Source organism: Mustela putorius, unplaced genomic scaffold (genome assembly GCF_011764305.1).
Source record: "Mustela putorius furo isolate JIRA1106 unplaced genomic scaffold, ASM1176430v1.1 tig00004007_pilon_pilon_pilon, whole genome shotgun sequence".
NCBI lineage: Eukaryota > Metazoa > Chordata > Mammalia > Carnivora > Mustelidae > Mustela > Mustela putorius.
The window spans coordinates 12,029,214-12,050,199 of record NW_025422145.1 but is presented as its reverse complement, the minus strand read 5'-3'; the positions used below and the strand labels follow the sequence as shown (position 1 = coordinate 12,050,199).

The following is a 20,986-nucleotide window of genomic DNA, read 5'->3' as shown; positions in this document are numbered from 1 at the left end:
GATCACCTTTTTTTTGTTTTTAAGATTTAATTTATTTATCTGACAGAGCACAAGCAGAGGGAGCAGCAGGCAGAGGGAGAAGGAGAAATAGGCTCCCTCCTGATCAGGGAGTACAATATGGGACTTGATCCCAGGGTGCCGGGGTCATGACCCGAGCCAGAGGCAGATGCTCAACTGACTGAGCTGCCTAGGCATCCCTCAGATCACTTGTTTAATGGCCTGCAAGTACACAGGAGTCAGGGTGTCCTTGGAGACTGCCGAGAGTCATCACAGATAAAAGCTGATTCCAGGGTGTCTTTGCTTTTGTTAGGAAAGGGGCACCCAGAAGGCATTTGGGATAGATACAATTACATAGAAAACTGACCTAAAGTTTTAGGGGGATTTAGTCTCTCTTGCTTATTTTTGGTCCCTGATGTAGCTGGTGAAATCCTTAATGGCTGAGCCTAACTTCTTTCCCAGTCTGTGAACCAGAAAGTCCAGAAAGATGTGGTGTGCTTAGGGACTCTCAGGACTCAGGGCTAAGCAACAGGACACAGGGAATCGGGGCGCTCTGATGACTTTTGGGGTTAAAGATAGCATGGCTCATTGTTTGTGTTTCTGGGTCATTGTTAATTCTTGGTGACAACACCCATACACACGTTTAACTGTAAGTGTAGAAACCAATTTCAGAGCTCGTATCCCACCTGCTGTTTCTCTTCTCTGATGACATAGTTGACAGTGTTGACCTTTACACAGTCCGGAGGCAGGAAGATAAAGAAGGAAAGACGTTTTAATAGAATGAGAGGTCTTCTTGTGGGCTCAGTCTTTGTGTGTAGACGGTTCAGGGAGTCAGGCTGTGACTGTAGACCTGCATGTCCACCTGTAGGGTGACCCAGTCCTTAGAAATCAGGTCCTGGAGTCCTGTTGGCCTCTGTTTCTTCAGACTTAACATTCGTGTAGCATTTGTTGTGTGTTAAGAAATGATGTGGGGTGACAGGGTCCCTGCCTTCAGCCAGCTGCAGATGATGGGAGAAGGTGGCAAGTGTTGAACCCCAGATATGTGCCAGACCTTCCTCATAACACTAGGACTTTGTGCATGTGGAGAAAAAAATTTGACCCAAAAGCGTGGCACATATTCATGGGATGAGCATTAGGTGTTCCTCTTCCCCTGGCCTCACCTTATAAATAGCCATCAAGCAGTCCTGACCTGGAATCCCTGCCTGTAGGAAGCTGGCATGTTCTCTGTCTCCCCTAGCACCTTGCATGGCGCCTGGCACAAGGCCACTTAGTGAATGTTGGCTGCGTTTATTTGAATTCCCTTTTCCTAACCATTGGTTGGGAGATGTTCTGAGGGATGGGAATGTAAGCCGCTCTGGGGAGAGAGGAGACCTGTGGCTTCAGCTTGGACCTCTGTTAGACTGCTGGGCAGCCCTTCTGAAGGTATAAACTAGAGGTGCTTGTGTAATGCCCGTTTGGCTGGAGTGGGCTTCCAGCTTGGGCATTTCCTCTTCTAATGTCAGGAGTCACGTACTGGCTGTGTTTACAGAAGCTTTGGAGCCAAGTGCCCTTGTTTGTGTCCTGTCCTGAGATCAGCAGGCACCTGAATGTCCAGGATATCCTGTAAGGACACGTCCGTCCTCCTGCCCCAGGCTAGAGAAGCCCTGTGTTTATAGACTTGGTCATCTATGTGCATAGTTTATTCCTGACATTTGGTTCAGAGTTTTAAATTTGGTGCTTACATCCTTTGATGCCCCTGCCAGTAAACCTTGTTCCTGAAGGAAACTGTAGTCCTTTTATCCAAATTTAAAGTAGAGATGAGGGGCGTCTGGGTGGCTCAGTCATTAGGCATCTGCCTTCAGCTCAGGTCGTGGTCTTGGGGTCCTGGGCTGAGCCCCGCATCAGGCTCCCTGCTCGGCAGGAAGCCTGCTTCTCCCTCTCCCACTCCCCCTGCTTTTGTTCTCTCTCACTGTGTCTCTGTCAAACAAATAAAATCTTCAAAAATAAATAAAAATGAAAAAATAAAACAGAGACGAAGGACCTGGGTGGCAGGTCGGTTAAACGTCTGCTTTCGACTCAAGTCATGATCTTGGGAGCCTGGGATCAAGTCCCACGTTGGGCTCCCTATTTTGCATGGGGTGTCTGCTTCTCCCTCTCCCTCTGTAGCTCCCCCTGCTTGTGCGCACTCACTTGTGCACGTTCTCTATTAAATCAATAAAATCTTAAAAAAATAAAATAGATGAGACGGTATTCCTGGTGGTAGGGGGTGAGAATTTCAGAGCTTGTGTCTGTGTTTTGTTATTTTATTTATTTTTTATTGTGAATCATTAACCAGTTAACTAGATGCTTGTTCTGGGGACTTTGGCCACCATGCCTCAAATGCCTGTCGCCATGGGGCATAATTGCTCCTCGCCTTCCAGGTGACAACAGCAGAGTTGGGGGAAGAGGATGACAGCAGTCTGAGTGTTTCTGTGTGCTGTCATGACTGGTAGCTAACAGTTTGGGTTCTGATGTCCGCTGATGCATGGCCCTGGTCTGCTGTTATTGACTGGAAATTGGAAAAAATGATTAGGAAATCACTTCCTCTTTTGGGAACTATAACAGCACCTATTTCATGGGGTCTTTATATGATCAAATGAGATCAAGTAGGGAAAGTGTGTAACATGGTACTTGCCACATAATAAAATCTCTACCAGCTGTAACTCATAGTGACACGTGCGCACGCACAAAGATTTATCGCCCTCGTAACAAGAACACTACGAAATTCAATAGTCTTGCTCTCATGTGTCTGAGGAAACCCAGGAGTGATGGGAAATTTCTGAGTTGTGTGTTGCTTTGTGTTAGGAGGGTCTTTGCCTTTATATAAGAATGGGGACATGAGGGACTATGGGAAGGCACACGTGGCCTTGTCATCTGTGGCAGTGGCACCTCTGCTGTGGTGATTGTTCAGTGCCCAGGTCCTCCGCGGGGGAACTCTGGGAGTCCCGGCCACCTTGGCTTTGGTGATCGCTCAGACCTTGGTTAGCACATCCTTGTTTGGGGCCACTGCTCTCTTTCTGCACTCTGGGAGCATGCCAGGTGCATGGGACTACCCAGAGGGGTGAACCCTAGGACGGCTTTACCCACCCCTGCTTGGGGCCTGGTAACCGGACTGATATCTTGGGGACCATGACCATTTCTTCCTGTGCCACGCAGTGTACTTAGCATATCCGTCCTAGCACATCAATGACGTGCCCTGCAGTTTATTTTATTATTATTATTTTTAAAGATTTTATTTATTTATTTGACAGAGAGAGATCACAGTAGGAGAGAGGAAGGGAAGAGATCACAGAGAGAGAGGAAGGGAAGCAGGCCCCCTGCTGAGCAGAGAGCCGGATGTAGGACTCGATCCCAGGACCCTGAGATCATGACCTGAGCTGAAGGCAGCAGCTTAACCCACTGAGCCACCCAGGCGCCCCTGCCCTGCAGTTTAAAATGCTGTCCGGTGCATCATCAAGCTCATGGCAGACTCACACCCTACCTGCCTACTGGCTGGCAGATCTTGAAAAGGAAAAGCTTATGCAGTAGCCTTGATCTCTATAGCCTCTGCCTGGGCTCTGGAGAAAGAGCAGAGCAGCTTCCCCTTGTCTGGAGCATCTGGCTTAGATGCTTTTATTTTTATTTTTTAAAATGAATTAATTTATTTTTTAAAGGTTTTTAAAATTATTTATTTATTTGACAACAGAGATGAAGTAGGCAGAGAGAGAGAAGAAGCAGGCTCCCCGCTGAGCAGAGCACCCGATGCAGGGCTTGATTCCAAGATCCCAGGACCGTGACCTGAGCTGAAGGCAGAGGCTTTAACCCACTGAGCCACCCAGGTGCCCCTGGCTTAGATGCTTTTGATAGGGAGTTTGCCCAGTGACATACAGGGTTCCCCACTGCCATCGTTACAGGTCAAAAGAACTGCACATGTTGTGGGATTCCACGAGGCATCACGTCCCCTCCCTGAGTGTCCTGGAGACATTAGATGCACATGTATGGAGCGTGGAAACTGGTCAGTTGGTAGTGGCATGTGTTCTTCACCTTCCAAGGGTCATTGGCAAGGTTTTTAAGAGCTGGGTCCTGGACCCGACTGCTTGGGTTTGAACTCCGTTCTCTCTCCCACCCACCAGCTCTGTGACCTTGAGCAAACTGCCTAATCTCTCTGTGTATTCATGTTTTGTGTTTTTAATTTTTTTTAATCTGTGGAATTTTCTTGTAAAGGATTAAATGAGCTTCTGAGAAATCTGTGTGTCTTGGCCTGGAAGGCATGGCACTTGGCAGTTGTGACAGTTGTTACAATGAAGATAGCTGGTCATTGTCCCTCTCTGTGTCTTGTTTCCCTGTTGTGGGCCAGTGACTGAGGAACAGTTGGGATACACTAAAGCACCGGGTGGCTGGTTTGCTTTAGTCATCTGACAGGTGAGGCTGCCCTGGCCAGGGCAGTGGTCCCCTCCCCTCTCAAGATGATGGTTGGTGGCTTCTTGAGTGCCTAGCCACTGGGTGGTCAGGTGTGGGTAGGCGGGGCCAGGGATGGGACTCCTGGAAGTGGCGCCCTTGACCCCAGTTCTTTCTGCTGTTTGTGCCCAGGTGGCAGGACCATGGATAGCTCCACAGGAGGCAAGGCTAGGCCTGAGGCTGGGGAGGACAAGGAGGGATTCCTTTCCAAACTTAAGAAAATGTTTACCTACTGATACCCAGCTGAGGTAGGAAAACCCTGAGGTTTCTTCCCCTTTGTTTCCCTGTGAACTAATCCCTGTTTTCCCTCGCTTTAACCAGTGTCATACCCTGCCCCCACTCCCAGCCTTGGAAAAGGTGCTGATTTAGTGTATCTGTGGTGTATCTGGCACTCATCAGAAGCAGGCCTCCCAGTCTGTGCAGATGCCGGCATCAGGGCTAGGAGGCAGCCTCAGCCAGCAGCGCCAGGCTGAACCAGACCACCCCAGTCGGCCTCTGCCATGTCCACTTCCTGGAGAGGTTGTACTGGGGGCTGCCTCACAGCCCTCCTTCCACCAGCTTCTGGGGGCCTGTGTCCCGCAATAGTGGGAACCAGGCTACCCACGGTCACAGGGGGCGAGTCACAGCAGAGCCAGGCCTAGAACTCAGATCTCCCCAGCCTCCTGACTCAGCGCCCATCCTGCCTGGGAGGCTCAGGGCCACGTAAACCTCAGGGGGCTGCCAGGAGTCACGCTTGCTCACTGTGATGTCTCAGGACTCACTTTTTACTTGTTCTGGTCCCTGGTGGCTGGAACTCCTGGTGCAGCTCCCTCCCAAGGATGACAGAAGCCCACCCACAGGGTGTCATCCTCCTGGGATGCTGGTGAAACGTAACCATTTGTGTCTTGGCTTAGGAAAACGGTCCACTGGAAACTAGGCCAGGAGCGGCTGCCCCTCCTCATGGCCAGGGCACCGGAAGGATTCCAGAACAACAACACTGAGCCCCTGCCTGCAGAGGCCCTGGGCCGCCTTGGCAGCAGCAAAATCATGTGACAACACACGTCTCCATGGAACGGTCACAGGGGACAACCTGTGAGCAGTAAGGTGTGGCACACATAAGGGATGGTAGAACTTCCCTGTCCATGGGTAGGTGACGTGGCCTCTTCTGGCTCAGGCAGAATAAAACAACTGGACACTTCTTGCAGAGCTAAAACTCTAATTTGGAATCAAATGTGGAGATATTAGTTAAAGAATTAAAGGCCATGCTTACAGCTTAAAAATGAAGCCTTAAGCTGCACCGAGTCATGAAGTGATTAATTTCCCTCTCAGCAAACCTCCGGGAGGTTCTGGAATGATTCTTTTCTACCAGGTTGTCTTTCTGAGGAACCTGGGGCCTGCATGCCCCACCACGTACATCATCCACTCTTCAGCAGGGACGTCCTATTCTCTTCCTGGAGTGAGTTTTAATTCCCAAAGATCCCAAGCAGCTGGAATGTGGGCACTTTGGGGCCTGGGGAGGCACATACCAAGGGCATCCCTGGACATGCCATTCCTGACCATGTGGGCTGTGATCTTTATTAGGACGGAGAGTCCTTCCTTCCATCCCATGTGGGGTGGCCTTTCGTCCTCAACTGTTGAGTTTTGTTGTTCTAAGCCAGGTGTCGAGTGGGGCTCCTGCCCTTCTGCTGGACCAAAGGTGGTCACAGCTGCAGCCTGGGCCCAGCAGGCTAATGGCCCGTTACCCCAGAGCCCTGGACCCTCTGGCTGCCAGGGGCTTGGATCTCCCCTCTCACACAGTTGACATCTGTTTTCAGAAGTATGTGTAAATTATTTAATGCTGAGAGTCGTCATCTTCTGTAGAAATGTTTGTTCAGAAAAGGAAAGCACAGTCTGAGCAATTGAAGGTTTCACCGTCCAGCCAGAGCAAAACACACTGTTCCCCAGCCTCAGCTTGTAGGATATGCGGGCTCCATGTGTTTCCAGATCCTCCTACTGTGGTAAGACAGGCTAATGGAGAAAACTTATGAATAGTTTCCTTTTTGTTTTCCTTCATAATTTACTAAAATAAAGTATCTATTATTGTCTGATCTAAGAATGTAAAATGATTCTGTATCAATGTAAATAAGATTACTGCCAAAAGATATTTAAAGCATAAATTGTGGTCCTTTGTTCTTTGAAATTTCAGAGTTCAGACTACTTTCTGCAGGGGACTTAGCTGTGGGGTTGCTGGTATGCCATCTGCAGTCAGGACTGTCCCATATCACCGCTGGCCTTCCTGGGGCTGGCTGGAGAGTTAGCTGGCCTCGTTCACGGAGTCCCACCAGCCCAGGAGCACCTGCACACTGGTGGCTTGGTGGTGCTCTGACAAGCACTGACCCTCCAGCCAAGATCCCAGAGCAGGGAGCTTGCCATGGGACAGTGGGCTGATTGGAGTGAATGTTCTGAAATTCAGTGTAACTCTTTCTTTGGGAGCCCACGAGAAGATGTGCATGTCACTGCCTCCCTCACTAGATTTTCCCCCCTGTTGTTTTCTGAAGAACGTTGATTATTTATTTATTTAATTTATTTTTTGCATTAAATTTTTTGCTCATTGTAGTTTGATTAGTCGGGGCTCCCAGCTGAGGCTCAGAAAAGCCCCAATGCCTGGCACAGCCAGAGTGGCCCTGAGCACAGACAGAGCTCAGACCCATCCCAGGGTTCTGGGCTGAGCATGGAAGCCATGGGAGCCCTTGCTGGGCTGGGTGAAGAGGTTGGGAAGAGCTGGTGGGCACAGGAGAGGAGTGGAGAAGTAGGTGGTAGCGTGCAGTCATGTATAGCTGAGTCTGACCTGGGCACTGGAGCCTGGCCCCGACCCACCAGCACGCCTCTGCTGGGATTGGGTGGACTTGAATGCTTGCTTCTCTCTTTTTTTTTTTTTTTTTTTTTTTTAAGATTTTATTTATTTATCAGAGAGAGAGGGAGACAGAGCGAGCACAGGCAGACAGAATGGCAGGCAGAGGCAGAGGGAGAAGCAGGCTCCCTGCCGATCAAGGAGTCCGATGTGGGACTCGATCCCAGGACGCTGGGATCATGACCTGAGCTGAAGGCAGCTGCTTAACCAACTGAGCCACCCAGGCGTCCCGCTTGCTTCTCTTTCATGAAAGCCCCTTCTCAAAGATGACAGTTCTGTCCAGTCCCACAAGCTTCTTGGTTACCCAGGTGTCCAGAAACTGCCCCATCCTCATGCTGCCCTTCTGTGCACTGGGGTCTGTCACTGAATTATGTAGACCACTTACAGCTTTTGCAGAAGGGGTGTTTTAGCACTGGGAAACCTGTATTTTTAAAGTATTTTTTTTTAATTTTTTATTTTTAGAATATTTATTTATCTGAGAGAGGGAGTGTGAGTGATCCAGTACGAGTGGGGTTTGGGCAGAGGGAGAAGCAGACTCCTGGCTGAGCAGGGAGCCTGATGTGGGACTTGATCCCAGAACCTGGAGATCATGACCTGAGCCAAAGGCAGACACTTAACTGACTGAGCCACCTAGGTGCTCCAGAGATCTTATGCTTAAGTAATCTCTGCACCCATGGTGGGGCCTAAGCTTAAACCCCCAAGATCGAGAGTCTCACACACTACCGACTGAGCCAGCCGGGTGGCCCATACCTTTCCACCGGAAGTTAGATCCATTTGGAGTGATGAGCCAGGCAGCAGCTTATAGTGACTGGGTCCCTACCTGCTTTCCTTGTGCCTGGAGACCACAGGGAGCATTGGACCGGCTGTGCTGTTGGAAGGAGACATCTCCTCTTCAGCTCTACCCAAGAGGGCGCCACTGGAGTTCAGACCGGTGCTTCCAAATCCTTTGGGGCTTTGGGAGAGAAGCTGGGCATCCCGACTTTGATGTGGTGATTTTAGTTACTTCATTTTGGGGATTACCTGTGCTCTACAATTCAGCCATTGAAAGTATACAGTTTAGTGGATTTTAGTTCAATGTTGTGCAACTATCACAATTTTAGAAATTACATCACCCCGAAGAGAAATCCCATGTCCATCAGCAGCAGTTACTCCCCATTTCCCAAAATCCCCCAGACCCTGGCAGGCACAAATCTACTTCCTGCCTCTATGATCTGCCTGTTTGGCACATTTCAAGTAAACGGGATCATACAATAGTGACCCCTTCTGGTTCCTTCTGGTTTCACTTACTATATGTCAAGGTTCATTCCTGTAGCATGAATCAGTATTCCTTTTTATGGCTGAGTAAATTCCATTCTGTGAATAGACCACGTTTGTTTTCCAATCATTCCCTGGTAGGCATTTGGGTTATTTCCAGCCTTAGGCTGTTATCAGTAACACTAGGAAAGCTGTCTCATTTTAAAATGTTAGCAGCTCTTCGGGCACCTGCGTGGCTCAGTTGGCTCGGGTCATGATCCCGGGGGTCCTGGGTTCGAGCTCCACATCAGGCTCTCTGCTCGGCGGGGAGCCTGCTTCCCTATCTCTCTCTGCCTGCCTCTCTGCCTACTTGTGATCTCTCTCTGCGTCAAATAAATAAATAAAATCTTTTAAAAAAAATGTTAGCAGCTCTTTATATAAGGTACTTAGGGGTCAGGCTTATAGATGCAAGGTAGAATGGCTCATGTGCTGAGGTGGAGTGGGGAAGAGAATGGGAAGTTAGTGTTTAATAGGAACAGAGTTTGGGATGGTGAGGAAGTTCTGGAGATGGATGGTGGTAAGGGCCACACAACTAAATATAATCCACTGAACTATACACTTAAATGTGACTAAAACAGGGGACATGTGGGGGACTCAGGTAAGCATCTAGCTCTTGGTTTTGCCCCCCCCCCATGATTATCTCTGCCCCTCTTCTCTGCAGCCCTGTGTCAGTCTATAACTATTCGTGCATATTTGTATCTGGCTCTCCCACCAACCTAAGCGCCTCAGGGCAGAAAGCATAACCTCTTTGGTTCACGTTGTATTTAGGTTGTCAAGTGCTTTCTCAATCAGTTAATGGATTGAATGTGTATGGTAGGACTGCAGGTATAGAGGGTTGGGTAGGAGGGAAGTTATGCAAATCTGTAGAGGAAAAGCAGGCCCGCCATGGGACCTCAGGTACATGACCTGTGTTTTCTGGGCGTTGACCTTCCTCTTCTCAGAAGTGAGCGGGAGAAGTGGAACCAGCCCTGCCATCACAAGCTGGTGCAGACACCACCAGTGAGACCTTGCTGTCAGTTCCTTGGCTTTGCCTCCAGCCTTCGCTCTAAGCAGCGTGTCACCTGTTCTCAGCGGTGTGCAATCATGGCGACCTCTGCTCATCTGCCACTGCCCTCCCGATGTTATGCCCTGGTGTTCTGAAGATCATCCAGATCTCAGGGCTGCCACAGCTGGGGATACATCCCATCCCAGAAGGTGATGCCTTTGAGCTCCAAGAACAAATGTGCAGTTGGCCTCCCTAGCTCTCTGGACACGAAGGCTGCGTTTGCCAGGCAGTCACCAGGCAGCGCTTCTGCTTGGCCTGAGGACCCCTGTGCCCGGACTCTGCACCATCCAGTGTAGTCCAAGCAGCAGTCAGAGCTGCTTCTCTGGGCTGTGGTCACAGTGCCGTCTCCCACCCGCTGGACAAAACTTACAACTGCATTTATGTCCTGTGTCTTCAGCCCTCCAGACCCAACACGGGAGGGACGCTGGGTCCCCACCACTTGATACTTCCTGTTGGAATTTTCATGCCCCAGCAGCTGCACCCCAACCCCGGTCCCTGAAACAAAGCTCTCTTCTTTTGGAACCCAGCTGTGAGAACAATGGCCTTTATTCAAAAAATAATTTTTTATGTAACACAAGAACGGGTCACTGTGACTGCACCTCCCCATTCCCTGAGACGGGGCTGAGAGGTGGCAGGGTCAGAGCCCAGCAAAGTCTCCTTTGTGCTGCTCCAGCCACTGGTCCAGTGTCCTGGCCTTGGGGTTGAGCCTCAGGGTCAGTTCAATGTCACGGTCAGGTTTCAGAGCATAGAAACGGAACATGTTGGCCAGGTCCCGGGCACCAGGGAATCCATACTTCTCATAGTCCTCCGGGGTCACCTAGAAACAGAGGGGATTCCGTTGGGCCTGTCAGTATCTCTGGCACCCTAGCTGTGGGCAACCCAGTCCCAACCCAAGTTCTTTCCAATAAGTTCATCTGAAAACCCTTCTACTAAAAAGATTAAAGTTCAAAAACCACTGTTTTAAGTTAACTTAAATCCTGTTCTTTCCTTTTTTCTTTTTTTTTTTAAGATTTTATTTATTTATTTGATAGAGACACAGCGAGAGAGGGAACACAAGCAGGGGGTAGTGGAAGAGAGAGAAACAGGCTTCCTGCTGAGCAGGGAGCCTGATGCGGGGCTCGATCCAGGGACCCTGGGAACATGACCTGAGCTGAAGGCGGACGCCTAACGACTGAGCCACCCTGGCGCCCCAAATCCTGTTCTTTGAAGGGCTGCCTAGCAGGTTCAATCAGAAGAGTGTGCAACCCTTGATGTTGGGGTCATGAGTTCAAGCCCCATGTTGAGTGTAGAAATTACTTAAAAAAAAAGTCATATATCCTTTTGAGTTCTTTTTTTTTTTTTTTTTTTAAGATTTTATTTATGTATTTGACAGAGATCACAAGTAGGCAGAGAAGCAGGCAGAGAGAGAAGGGAAGTAGGCTGCCCAATGCGGGGCTTTATCCCAGGACCCTGAGATCACGACCTGAGCTGAAGGCAGAGGCTTAACCCACTGAGCCACCCAGGCGCCCCTCCTTTTGAGTTCTTTTGAGATCATGAGATGGAAACTTCTCAGCCCTTTCCAAACCAGAACTCTGCAAACATCACTTCCTTGCTCAAAAACCAAAGCTGTTACCCCTTCCTGACCAAACTGAATCTAAACTCCGCTCCCGAAATCCTCCACAGCTGCCTCAGACCTTTCTGTGTTTAGATGTAATGCGTGGCCACTTAGGGCACTAAGAAAGCACTTACATTGGTTACTCTGATTGCGCTTACATTGATTACTCTTTCAATCCGAACAACCAGAGAAGGAGATACTATTCATACACCCATTATATAGGTGAGAATACTGAGGCAGAGAGGGCCAGGGACTGTGCCCCAAGGTCACATACTGGTGGGTGTTAAGGGCTGGGAGCAGGATTCGAGTCTAGGGGGTCTGACCCACCCGAAACACCCTGCCTGCCTTGGCCTCCCCATCATTGAATCTGCAGCTCCGTGGGTGGTTTTTGTCTTTCAATGACTTGGGAGTTTCCCAGATTTGCTTTAATGTCAGTCTCACTACCATAATGGGAAGGCCAAATAAGAAACAAGGCACCCAAGGGTCTGAATAGGAAGACTGAAGGTCAGCGGGGAGAGAGGGGGCCAGAGGGCTCTTGCCCACCCAGCCAGTTCAGGAGCCGGTTGGGGGCCATCTCTCTGGTCTCCTACCCCTTCCCTCCCTCAAGTCACACCCCAGAGAAGCCCAGCACCCCTGTGTGTTCACGCCTCGCCTTGGACCCCAATATCCCCTCTTCCTGGAAACCTTCCTCACTAGTTAGTTGGTCTACTGCCTAAGCTGGAAATCTCTCTCAGCAGCCACACTGGGGTCATGACAAATGTTCACAGTGGTGAAGTCATCGTCTGCCCACAGTGACGGGGCAGCCTCACATACTGCTTCCCGACCACCCATAAAGCCCCCACTGGGGGGACACAATGACCAGAAGGTGGCTGCCAGAGCCCCCGATGGGAGCTGGGACGGCACCCATCCTGGGCCCAGGGCCGAGGAAGCCCACCTTGGCATCACGCACGGCCTTCCCGGTGTGCTTGGAGAGCAGGGCAGCGTATTCTGCGGCTGTGTGCTTGCACGTACTGAGCCCAATGTTCCGGCCGACGTACTCTTCCGGCTTCTTCAGCAGGCTGAGCACCACGGGACCCAGGTCGGTCACAGAAATGCCATCCATGGGCACATCACCCATGGGCAAGCCTGGGAGGGGATGGGAGGGAGGAGGAGGGGTGTCCCGCCAGCCCACCGCCAGGACACGTGCACAGGTCAGCGGTCCTGGTGTCTGGGGTGTACGAGCAGCAGCAGTAGGGTTCAGTCAGGAAACGGGATGCGATCCAAGCTCTGCCACCGTGGCCCCTATTTGCCCCCTGAGCTCCGGTCGCTCCATTTAGAGCGGGGCGGACGCCAAGTCTGCCCACCCTCTTGGGGCCAAGACAGGAACGGGAAGGGAACGAAGGGGCTCCTCCCAAGCTGCCGGCCCCATTGCACTCTGTGGCCTCTGGAATTCCTGACGTGGAAAGCCGACTACACTAACAGGAATGCCGGAGTGCTGAGGCCTTGACCCAGAGCTGCACGTTGCAGGTGCTCCCTAAATGGGTGGAACTGGTGGGTGACTTGACCTGCCAAGGTGGTCTGGTGGGTCCTGCCACATTCCTCACCCACGAGAAGGGGCCTCCGCAGCTGCCCATTCAGGTCAGCCAGAGACCTCGTTCACTGAGCTCAGCCAGGGATGGAACACGAGCGGTATCCCCGGCCGGTTCGGCAGACTAAAGGGCAATGCCAGCGAGCCAACACTAGGCCCAGACCGCCTGACCCTGCTGTCCTCGCATGGGGGAGGGGTGGCCGGCTGAGGATGCTGGCCAGCCACAGGACACAAGCCGTCAAAGGCTCTAGGCAGCCCATTTACAGATTGAGAAGAAAGTGCTTTCCTACTTTGTGAAACCTACTATTGGTCCTGATCTTCCAAATCCTCTCTTTACTCCTGAAGGAGAAGTAACAGGTGTGCTCGTCTGTAACAGACGAAGCATCGCATCACTGCCTCCAGCAGATTTCCTCATCACCCTTGCAAAAGTCGCACTATTATGCCCATTTCATAGACCAGGAAGCAGAGGCCCAGTGAAGTTACTTTGTTCAAAGTCACAGGCCTAACATGGGAGAACCCAGGCTTGGACCCAGAACCGTCTGAGGACAAGCCTTTTTTCTACAATACCCACAGCTTCCCTTGGTGAGAGCAGACGCTCGAAGAAAGAGGAAAAGCACTCACTCAGCAAGTAGTTCTTTCCATCAGGGGTTTTCTGGGGCAGGAAGTAGGAGAGGAGGTTCTCAAAATAGCAAGACAGCCGTACGCTGGTCATGGGGACTCCGATGTCCCGGAAATATTCCTCCACTTCCCCCTTGCCATCAAAGTGGCCTGCTGCCAGTCTTCCGGCCGTCAGCCTCTTGATGTTCTCCAGGCCGCTGTAGACCACATAGTGAAGGCCCAGGCGCTTGGCCAGATCAGCCAGCAGCTTCCCCTAGTGAGGAAAGGAGAAACCACAAAGCTGAAGAGGGAGGATGTGTCCCCAATCAGAGCCCTGGCTCTCCCACCCCCCAGTGCTGCTGTGCCTGATGCTAAGAGGCCGACACCACTTCACCCTTAGGTAAGGCTCCCTTTTCTGGAATGACGCTCACACGTGGTGCTGCGCCCTCTCACACACTACTGTGAGCCTTCTATCTTAGTGTCACTTCTCTAGGTCACCCGGGGGGTTGTACTTCCCAACATGCTCAATGGCGGCCCACCCATGTGCACTGTGACAGGTCGGAGTAGGTCTGCTGCCTGGGAGAGGGCCACACAGAGCCCTCCCATCTCTGCCTGCAAAGCCGCCATCCTTGCAGGGCCCTAGCAGGCCTACAGGGAGGTGGCACAGCTCAGAGCACACACACTGCTAGGGGGTCACACTGGCTCTGCAACACACTTGCTGTGAGATCCTGGACCAGGGACCTAACCTTCTGGCAGCAGTTACACGGGGACGGCCACAGTGCCTGCCAGATAAGGATGCATGGGGCTTGAATGGCCTCTAAAAAGATATGTGTACATCCTAACCCCCAGAACCTGTGACTGTGACCTTATTTGGGAAATGAGATCCTCAGATATAATTAAGGAACTTAAGATCATCCCAGGTGGGTCCTCAATCTGAAGACAAGGGTCCCTATAAAAGACTGAAGAGGAGGCACAGAGAAGAGAAGGTCACATGAAGGCGGAGGCTGGGAGTATGTGGCCACAAGGAGAGCCAGCAGCCACCAGACACTGCAAGAGGGAAGGAGTGGAATTGTCCTTAGAGCCGCTTCCTTTTTTTTTTTCTTAATATATTTCTAATTTTTTAAAAAAAGATTTTATTTATTTATTTGACAGACAGATCACAAGTAGGCAGAGAGGCAGGCAGAGAGAGAGGAGGAAGCAGGGTCCCTGCCGAGCAGAGAGCCCGATTCAGGGCTCGATCCCAGGACCCTGGGATCATGACCTGAGCTGAAGGCAGCGGCTTTAACCCACTGAGTCACCCAGGCACCCCTAGAGCCTCCTTAATTGTGGACTTCTGGGCCCCAGACTGGAAAGAGCCAGTTCCTGTTGTTTTAAGCCACTCAGTGTGTAATGACGGCCATGGGACATGAACACAGGCTTTCGGGATAATGAGCCAAGATGGCCATCCACCAGAAAAGCTGTCCTCTCCACTCTGTGGGATGCACCTCCATGTAAGATGTATTCAAAGACAATGTCAAGGCTAAAAACAAGTTTGGAGGGGCACCTGGGTGGCTCAGTGGGTTAAGCCGCTGCCTTCGGCTCAGGTCATGATCTCAGGGTCCTGGGATCGAGTCCCACATCGGGCTCTCTGCTCAGCAGGGAGCCTGCTTCCTCCTCTCTCTCTCCTGCCTCTCTGCCTACTTGTGATCTCTCTCTGTCAAATAAATAAATAAAATCTTTAAAAAAAAAAAAAAAAAAAAAATAAAAACAAGTTTGGAGACCAATGGTCCAGTCCAATCTTTATCTCAAAAAAAAAAAAAAAAAAAAAAGAAAGAAAGAAAGCCCTTTTTTCTAACAAAGCCCAGGGCAGGGAAGGTCCATGTCCAAAGCAGGGCTGTGGCTGGTTGTGGACGATGGAGGGCTGACAGTTGGGGCCTCTCCTCTGCCACTACATTCCATAGATCCATGAGTACCTGTGTGTGACAGGCTGTGTGCAAGTGTCCTCACCTTCAGTGGGACAGAATGATGGCCATGTCTCACCTCCTCTGTCTCCTATCCCTCCTGCTGCCACCTGGCCTTAATAACCAACTAACTAGAGAGAATGTGCGTGGAAAACAGAATGAACCAGTACAGTACTTCAAAGGGGACACGGGGATCTTCCAGGCTGATGGAGATGTGTTCTGATTAGATTGATGTGAGTATATTTATATTGATTTTATCCAATAGGACAATGAAAATATGTGCATCTTATTATCAGAAAATGAAGGGTCAACAGAGTTGGTTTTTTAGAAAGTGTGAAAAGTTAATGGATGACAAAGCAGATTATCAGTTGCCTGGAGCTGGGGGGCAGGGGGGGTGGGCAGGGAGTCACTGCTAATAGGTATGGGTTTCTTTTCAAGGTGATTCTGGAATTAGGTGGTGGTGACGGCTGTACAGCCTTGAGAATAAACACTGAATTATACACTTTGAAGTGGCAAACTCTGGTGCCTCAATGACATCTAAACAAAAGTCACTGCAAGAGGAAGCAGCAGCTTCCGCGCTCATTCAAATCCTAGAGGACTGCATGGAAGAGGAGGGACAAGGCCTGTAGCGGACCGTCGTCACAGGTAGGGTCAGCTCCTCTCTAGCAAGCTGGAGCTGCCTCCCAGGGAGCTCCTTGTCAGCTGCACTGCTCAGCCTCCCCACATCCTCCCACCTGCCCTCACCTGCTTGACCTCCTGCTCCTGGCTGCAGTTTTCCCAGTAGTTGGTCACAATGAAGGCAGCGTGGGCCCCAGTCAGGGCCAGCTCCATGCTGGCCGCGTCATCCTGGTCTCCCTGTACCACCTCTGCACCCTGCAGCCTCAGCTCCTTTGCTGCCTTCTGCCTAGGGTCCCGCGTCACCACTCGAACCCTGAATGTCCCATCTTCCAGCAGCGTCCGGGCCACGGAGCCTCCCTGAGCACCTGTGAAGAGTCAGAGGACCTGCCTGGGGGTCCTGCGGAGAGGAAGCCCTAGTGGGAACACTCCACACCAGCCACACACCCACTTTTCACCTGCGAGCCTCACTGAATACCTTACGCCATTTAAAAAATAACAGCTTTGAGACAATTCACTCACCTTTGAAGGGGTACATCATTTATATTTATTTTAAAAAGTATTTTGGAAAATCCATATACCAGCTGATTTTACCCAAAGTAAATACTTATATCAGGCAGCTGAGACTTCTCCTACCGTGCACACATCGAATTTCACCAGTAAGACTGCTTCAGGTCAAATAAATACAAAAAGGGGCGCCTGGGTGGCTCAGTGGGTTAAAGCCTCTGCCTTCAGCTCAGGTCATGATCTCAGGGTCCTGGGATCAAGTCTCGCATCGGGCTCTCTGCTCTGCAGGGAGACTGCTTCCCCCCCACCCTTGCCTGCCTCTCTGCCTACTTGTGATCTCTGTCTGTCAAATAAATAAAAAAAAATCTTTAAAAATAAATAAATACATAAAGCATACAGTGCAGTGGTTTTTTGTTTTGTTTAGTTTTTAAAATATTTTATTTATTTATTTGACAGACAGAGATCACAAGTAGACAGAGAGGCAGGCAGAGAAAGAGGAGGAAGCAGGCTCCCTGCTGAGCAGAGAGCCCGATGCGGGGCTAGATCCCAGGACTCTGGCTTTTAAACCACTGAGCCCAGATGCCCCTGTTTTTTTTATATATATATATACTCAGAGCATGCAACCATCATCCAGTCAACTTTAGAATATTTCATTCCTCCCACCCCCCGAGAAAACCCATGTCCATCAGCACGCACTTCCTATCACCCTCCGTTTCAGCCCCGGCAACCACTCACCTACTCTGTCTCTGTTCATCTGCCTGTTCTGGACGTTTCACACAAACGGGGTCATTTAATATATAGTCTGCTGTGGCTGGCTTCTCTCACTTAGCATACTGTTTTCAAAGTTCCTCCATGTTTTAGCAGGCATCACACCTTCTATCAAATGTTTAAAATATATTATGGAGCAGCTGGCTGCTTGGGAGATAGAACACGCAACCTCAGAGTCCACATCAGTTCAAGACCCACGTCAGGAGTAGAGTATACTTGTGCAAAATGAAGACATAAAATGTGTTATAATATTTAGCGCATACATAAAGGGATGTGAATACCCATGTACCCATCCTTACCTTAAGAAATACAGTATTGGGGCACCTGGGTGACTCAGTGGGTTAAAGCCTCTGTCTTCAGCTCAGGTCATGATCCCAGGGTCCTGGGATCAAGCCCCGAATCGGGCTCTCTGCTCAGCGGGGAGTCTGCTTCCTCCTCTCTCTCTGCCTGCCTCTCTGCCTACTTGTGATCTCTGCCTATCAAAGAAATAAATAAAATCTTTAAAAAAAGAAATACAGTATTAACCGTCTTCTTCTATTTTTTTTTTGAAAGACTGAGGGGCACCAGGCTGGCCCAGTCAAAAGAGCATGAGACTCTTGATCTCGGGGTCATGACTTTGAGCCCCACTTTGGGTGTAGAGATCACTTAAAATTAAAAAATAAACCTTTAAATAAGATTTTTAAATGACGGAGAAAATGACAAAAAATAAAATCAAAAGGAATAAAAAAGCATAAATATACATATAAGAAAAGAGGCTGAAGCACTATTTGTAATAGTGGAATTTAAAAAAAATTTCTAATTAAAAAAATTTTTTTAATTTTATTTTTTATTTATTTGACAGAGAGAGAGAGATCATAGGTAGGCAGAGAGACAGGCAGAGAGAGAGGAGGAAGTAAGCTCCCTGCTGAGCGAGAGCCCAATGCGGGACTGGATCCCAGGACCCTGAAGTCATGACCTGAGCTGAAGGCAGAGGACTTAACCCACTGAGCCACCCAGGAGCCCCACAATAGTGGAAATTTGTAGACAAATGACATGTCCTTGGATAAAAATCTGGTTAAATAGTTGGGCTCTCTGCTCAGCAGGGAGTCTGCTTCGCCCTCAACCCTTCCCATCTGCTTGTGCTCTCTCTCAAATAAATAAATAAAATCTAAAAAAAAAAGAAATCTGGTTAAATAAGTGATCGATCCATGCAAAACTGATTAAAAACAATGTGGCAGATCTGTATGTTTGACTGGGACAGGTGAATCCGAACTCTCTTGGAGTGGAAAAGGTTAAGTTGCAGAATTACAACGACCCTCACACGGTCCTGGTGGGAATGTAAAGCGATGCCGTCGCTTTGAAAAACTGGTGGTTTCTCAAGAGGCTACACACAGGTTACCATGTGATTCAGCAATTCCAGTCTGAGCATGTACCCCCCAAAAAACACGTCTACAGGAAAACTTGTACATGAATGTTCACGGCAGCATTATTCACAATGTCCATCAAGGATGACGGGATCAACACAACGTGGTCTATCCATAAAATGGGACATTATACAGCTATAAAAAGGAGTGGGGTACTGACACATGCTACAAAGTGGGTGAACCTTGGGGCGCCTGGGTGGCTTGGTGGGTTAAGTGTCTGACTCTTGATTACAGTGATCTCAGGGTTGCACTGGGCATGGTGCCTGCTTAAGATTTTGCCTCTCCCTCTCTCTGCTGCTCCTCCCCACCCCAACCCAAACAAACACCCAACGTGAATGAACTTCAAAACCCTGATGCCAAGTGAAAGAAGCCAGACACAAAAGGCCACATCCTGTATGATTTCATTTACAAGAAACCAGAATGGGCAAATCTACAGAAAGTAGACTAGTGGCTGTCAGGGGCTGGGGAAAGTCAGGAGAAATGCTAGTGGGTATGAGGTTTTCTCTGGGAGTGATGAAATGTTCTAAAATAGACTGTGGTGATGGCCACAGAGTTCTGTGAATATACTAGACATAAAATGCACAGTTTAAATGGGTGAATTGTGTGGTCTATGCTTTATACCTTTTTTTCTTTTTGAAGATTTTATTTATTCATTTGACAGAGACACAGAGAGAACACAAGCAGGGGGAGTGGGACAGGGAGAAGCAGGCTTCCTGCCAAGCAGGGAGCCAGAAGTGGGCCTCGATCCCAAGACCCTGGGATCATGACCTGAGCCACCCCCGCCGCCCTGTGCTTTATACCTTAAGTTGTTGTAGGTTTTTATTTATTTATTTATTTGACAGACAGAGATTACAAGTAAGCAGAGAGGCAGGCAGAGAGAGAGGGGGAACACGCTCCCCACGGAGCAGAGAGCCCAATGGGGGCTCCATCTCAGGACCCTGAGATCATGACCTGAGCCCAAGGCAGAAGCTTTAACCCACTGAGCCACCCAGGTTCCCCTGCTGTAGGTTTTTAAAAACATATACAGGAGAAACATACACAGGAAAGAAAAAAAAAAAAAGATCTGTGTGTGTCTAGATACTCTAGACACTTGATGACAGTGATGGATGGGGTTGCCAGGTCGGAGGTGGGAGGGAGATTTAGTTTCCATATTATGTGCACGTGCCACGGACTCAAAAACGTTAAAGTAATTAATTTTTTAAAAACGTTAAAGGGCGGGGGCGCCTGGGTGGCTCAGTCAGTTAAGCGTTTGCCTTCAGCTCAGGTCATGATGGGTTCCTGGGATCGAGCCCCACATGTCCAGAATGTCCAGAATGGGCTCCCTGCTCAGCGTGAGCCTGCTCTCACTCTCCCTCTGCTGCTCCCCCTGCGTGTGCTCTTTCTCTGCGTCAAGTAAATAAATAAAATATTTGTGCGCCCAGGTCCTACCCCCGCCAGGTCAGGGGTCCGAGATGCAATACCCTCCTCCCTCCAGGCCCCAGCCACCCACCCTGGGGACCTCTGCCAGGCCTGGCCGGGTTCTGCTCACGCTCGCTCACCTGTGGCTCCAAACACCACCACCAGTTCCTTGTCCCCCATGCGAGCGGGAAGTGCGGCCTCAGAGGCCTGGGGTCCCGGCGACGCGTGGGGTCGGCGATGGAGACACGGGTCCCTCCTGGGACGATCCCGCGCGTGCACCGCGTGGGGGCAACCGGCGCCAGACACCCAGACCCCCACTTCCTGCCAGGTGGCTCCCGGCCCCTGCAACCTCCACGCCGCAGCCCGAGCGGGAAACTGCAAAGCTGAACAGAACGCCCGGGACCTTGTGGCCGAGTCCATCGCCGGAGGGGTGGGTGGGGGAATACCGGTAGAACCTGAGAGAAGAGCGACCCCGCCCGCAGCTCCACCGACGCTGTGGTAAAGCCCCCACCTTCCAGGCGGTCCAGTGAGAAGGAACCCCAGGCCACGCCGCTTCGGAACTCCCAGCGTCCGCATCCTGACTCCGCGCGGAAATGACCCGCTACACCCCCTCGGCGGGGACAGATGGTTCCTCCCGGCTCGCGCGGGCCGCGGCGTGTGTCCGCGCAGCGCAGACCCCTCTGCTGCGGGAAACCCTATTTGCGGAGCTCGGGGCTCTCCAAAGTGCACGTACCGAACCGCTTGGCGGGAGGCTGGCGGTGAGGCCCGCGGAAGCAAAAAACAAAAAACAGAAACAAAACACGCGGCTTAATCTCGCATGAATATCTGAACTTGCAGATATGGGGGTGTCGCCTAAAGATAATTAAATAGCATTTAGGACTCTCAACCCCAAGGCTCTGAGTTCTTGCAAGCCTGACTCATCTCTGAGGTTGCTACTA

The 20,986-nt window shown here is 50.3% G+C and overlaps 2 protein-coding genes across 8 annotated transcripts in view; one reads left to right on the top strand and one right to left on the bottom strand.

Annotated features, from left to right (window-relative positions):
- Nucleotides 1–16,003, top strand: part of DNAJA3 (DnaJ heat shock protein family (Hsp40) member A3) — a 39,367-nt gene extending 23,364 nt beyond the window's left edge. Inside the window, exons 11-12 of one of the 3 annotated variants that reach the window (XM_004750512.3) lie at nt 4,585–4,700; nt 5,346–6,587. In XM_004750512.3, the coding sequence (XP_004750569.2) occupies nt 4,585–4,688 (104 nt within the window). In that variant the 3' untranslated portion in view covers nt 4,689–4,700; nt 5,346–6,587. Of the gene's footprint in view, nt 1–4,584; nt 4,701–5,345; nt 6,588–15,795 lie in introns of those variants that run through there. The other 2 variants (XM_045071953.1, XM_004750513.3) reach the window with 2 other exon arrangements.
- On the bottom strand, nt 10,188–20,461 carry NMRAL1 (NmrA like redox sensor 1). 5 transcript variants are annotated; one of them, XM_045071957.1, is made up of 6 exons: nt 20,189–20,273; nt 17,215–17,355; nt 16,102–16,340; nt 13,442–13,691; nt 12,188–12,378; nt 10,188–10,476 (listed from the first exon to the last, which is right to left on the bottom strand). In XM_045071957.1, the coding sequence occupies exons 2-6, from the start codon at nt 17,231–17,233 to the stop codon at nt 10,297–10,299; spliced, it is 879 nt and encodes a 292-aa protein (XP_044927892.1). In that variant the 5' UTR covers nt 17,234–17,355; nt 20,189–20,273; the 3' UTR covers nt 10,188–10,296. The 5 variants fall into 5 exon arrangements, with proteins under 5 accessions (XP_044927892.1, XP_044927889.1, XP_004750567.2 ...); XM_045071954.1 differs by lacking the exon at nt 20,189–20,273 and adding an exon at nt 17,547–17,597; XM_004750510.3 differs by lacking the exon at nt 17,215–17,355 and having other exon boundaries at nt 20,189–20,461.
- Nucleotides 20,462–20,986: the final 525 nt, after the last annotated feature.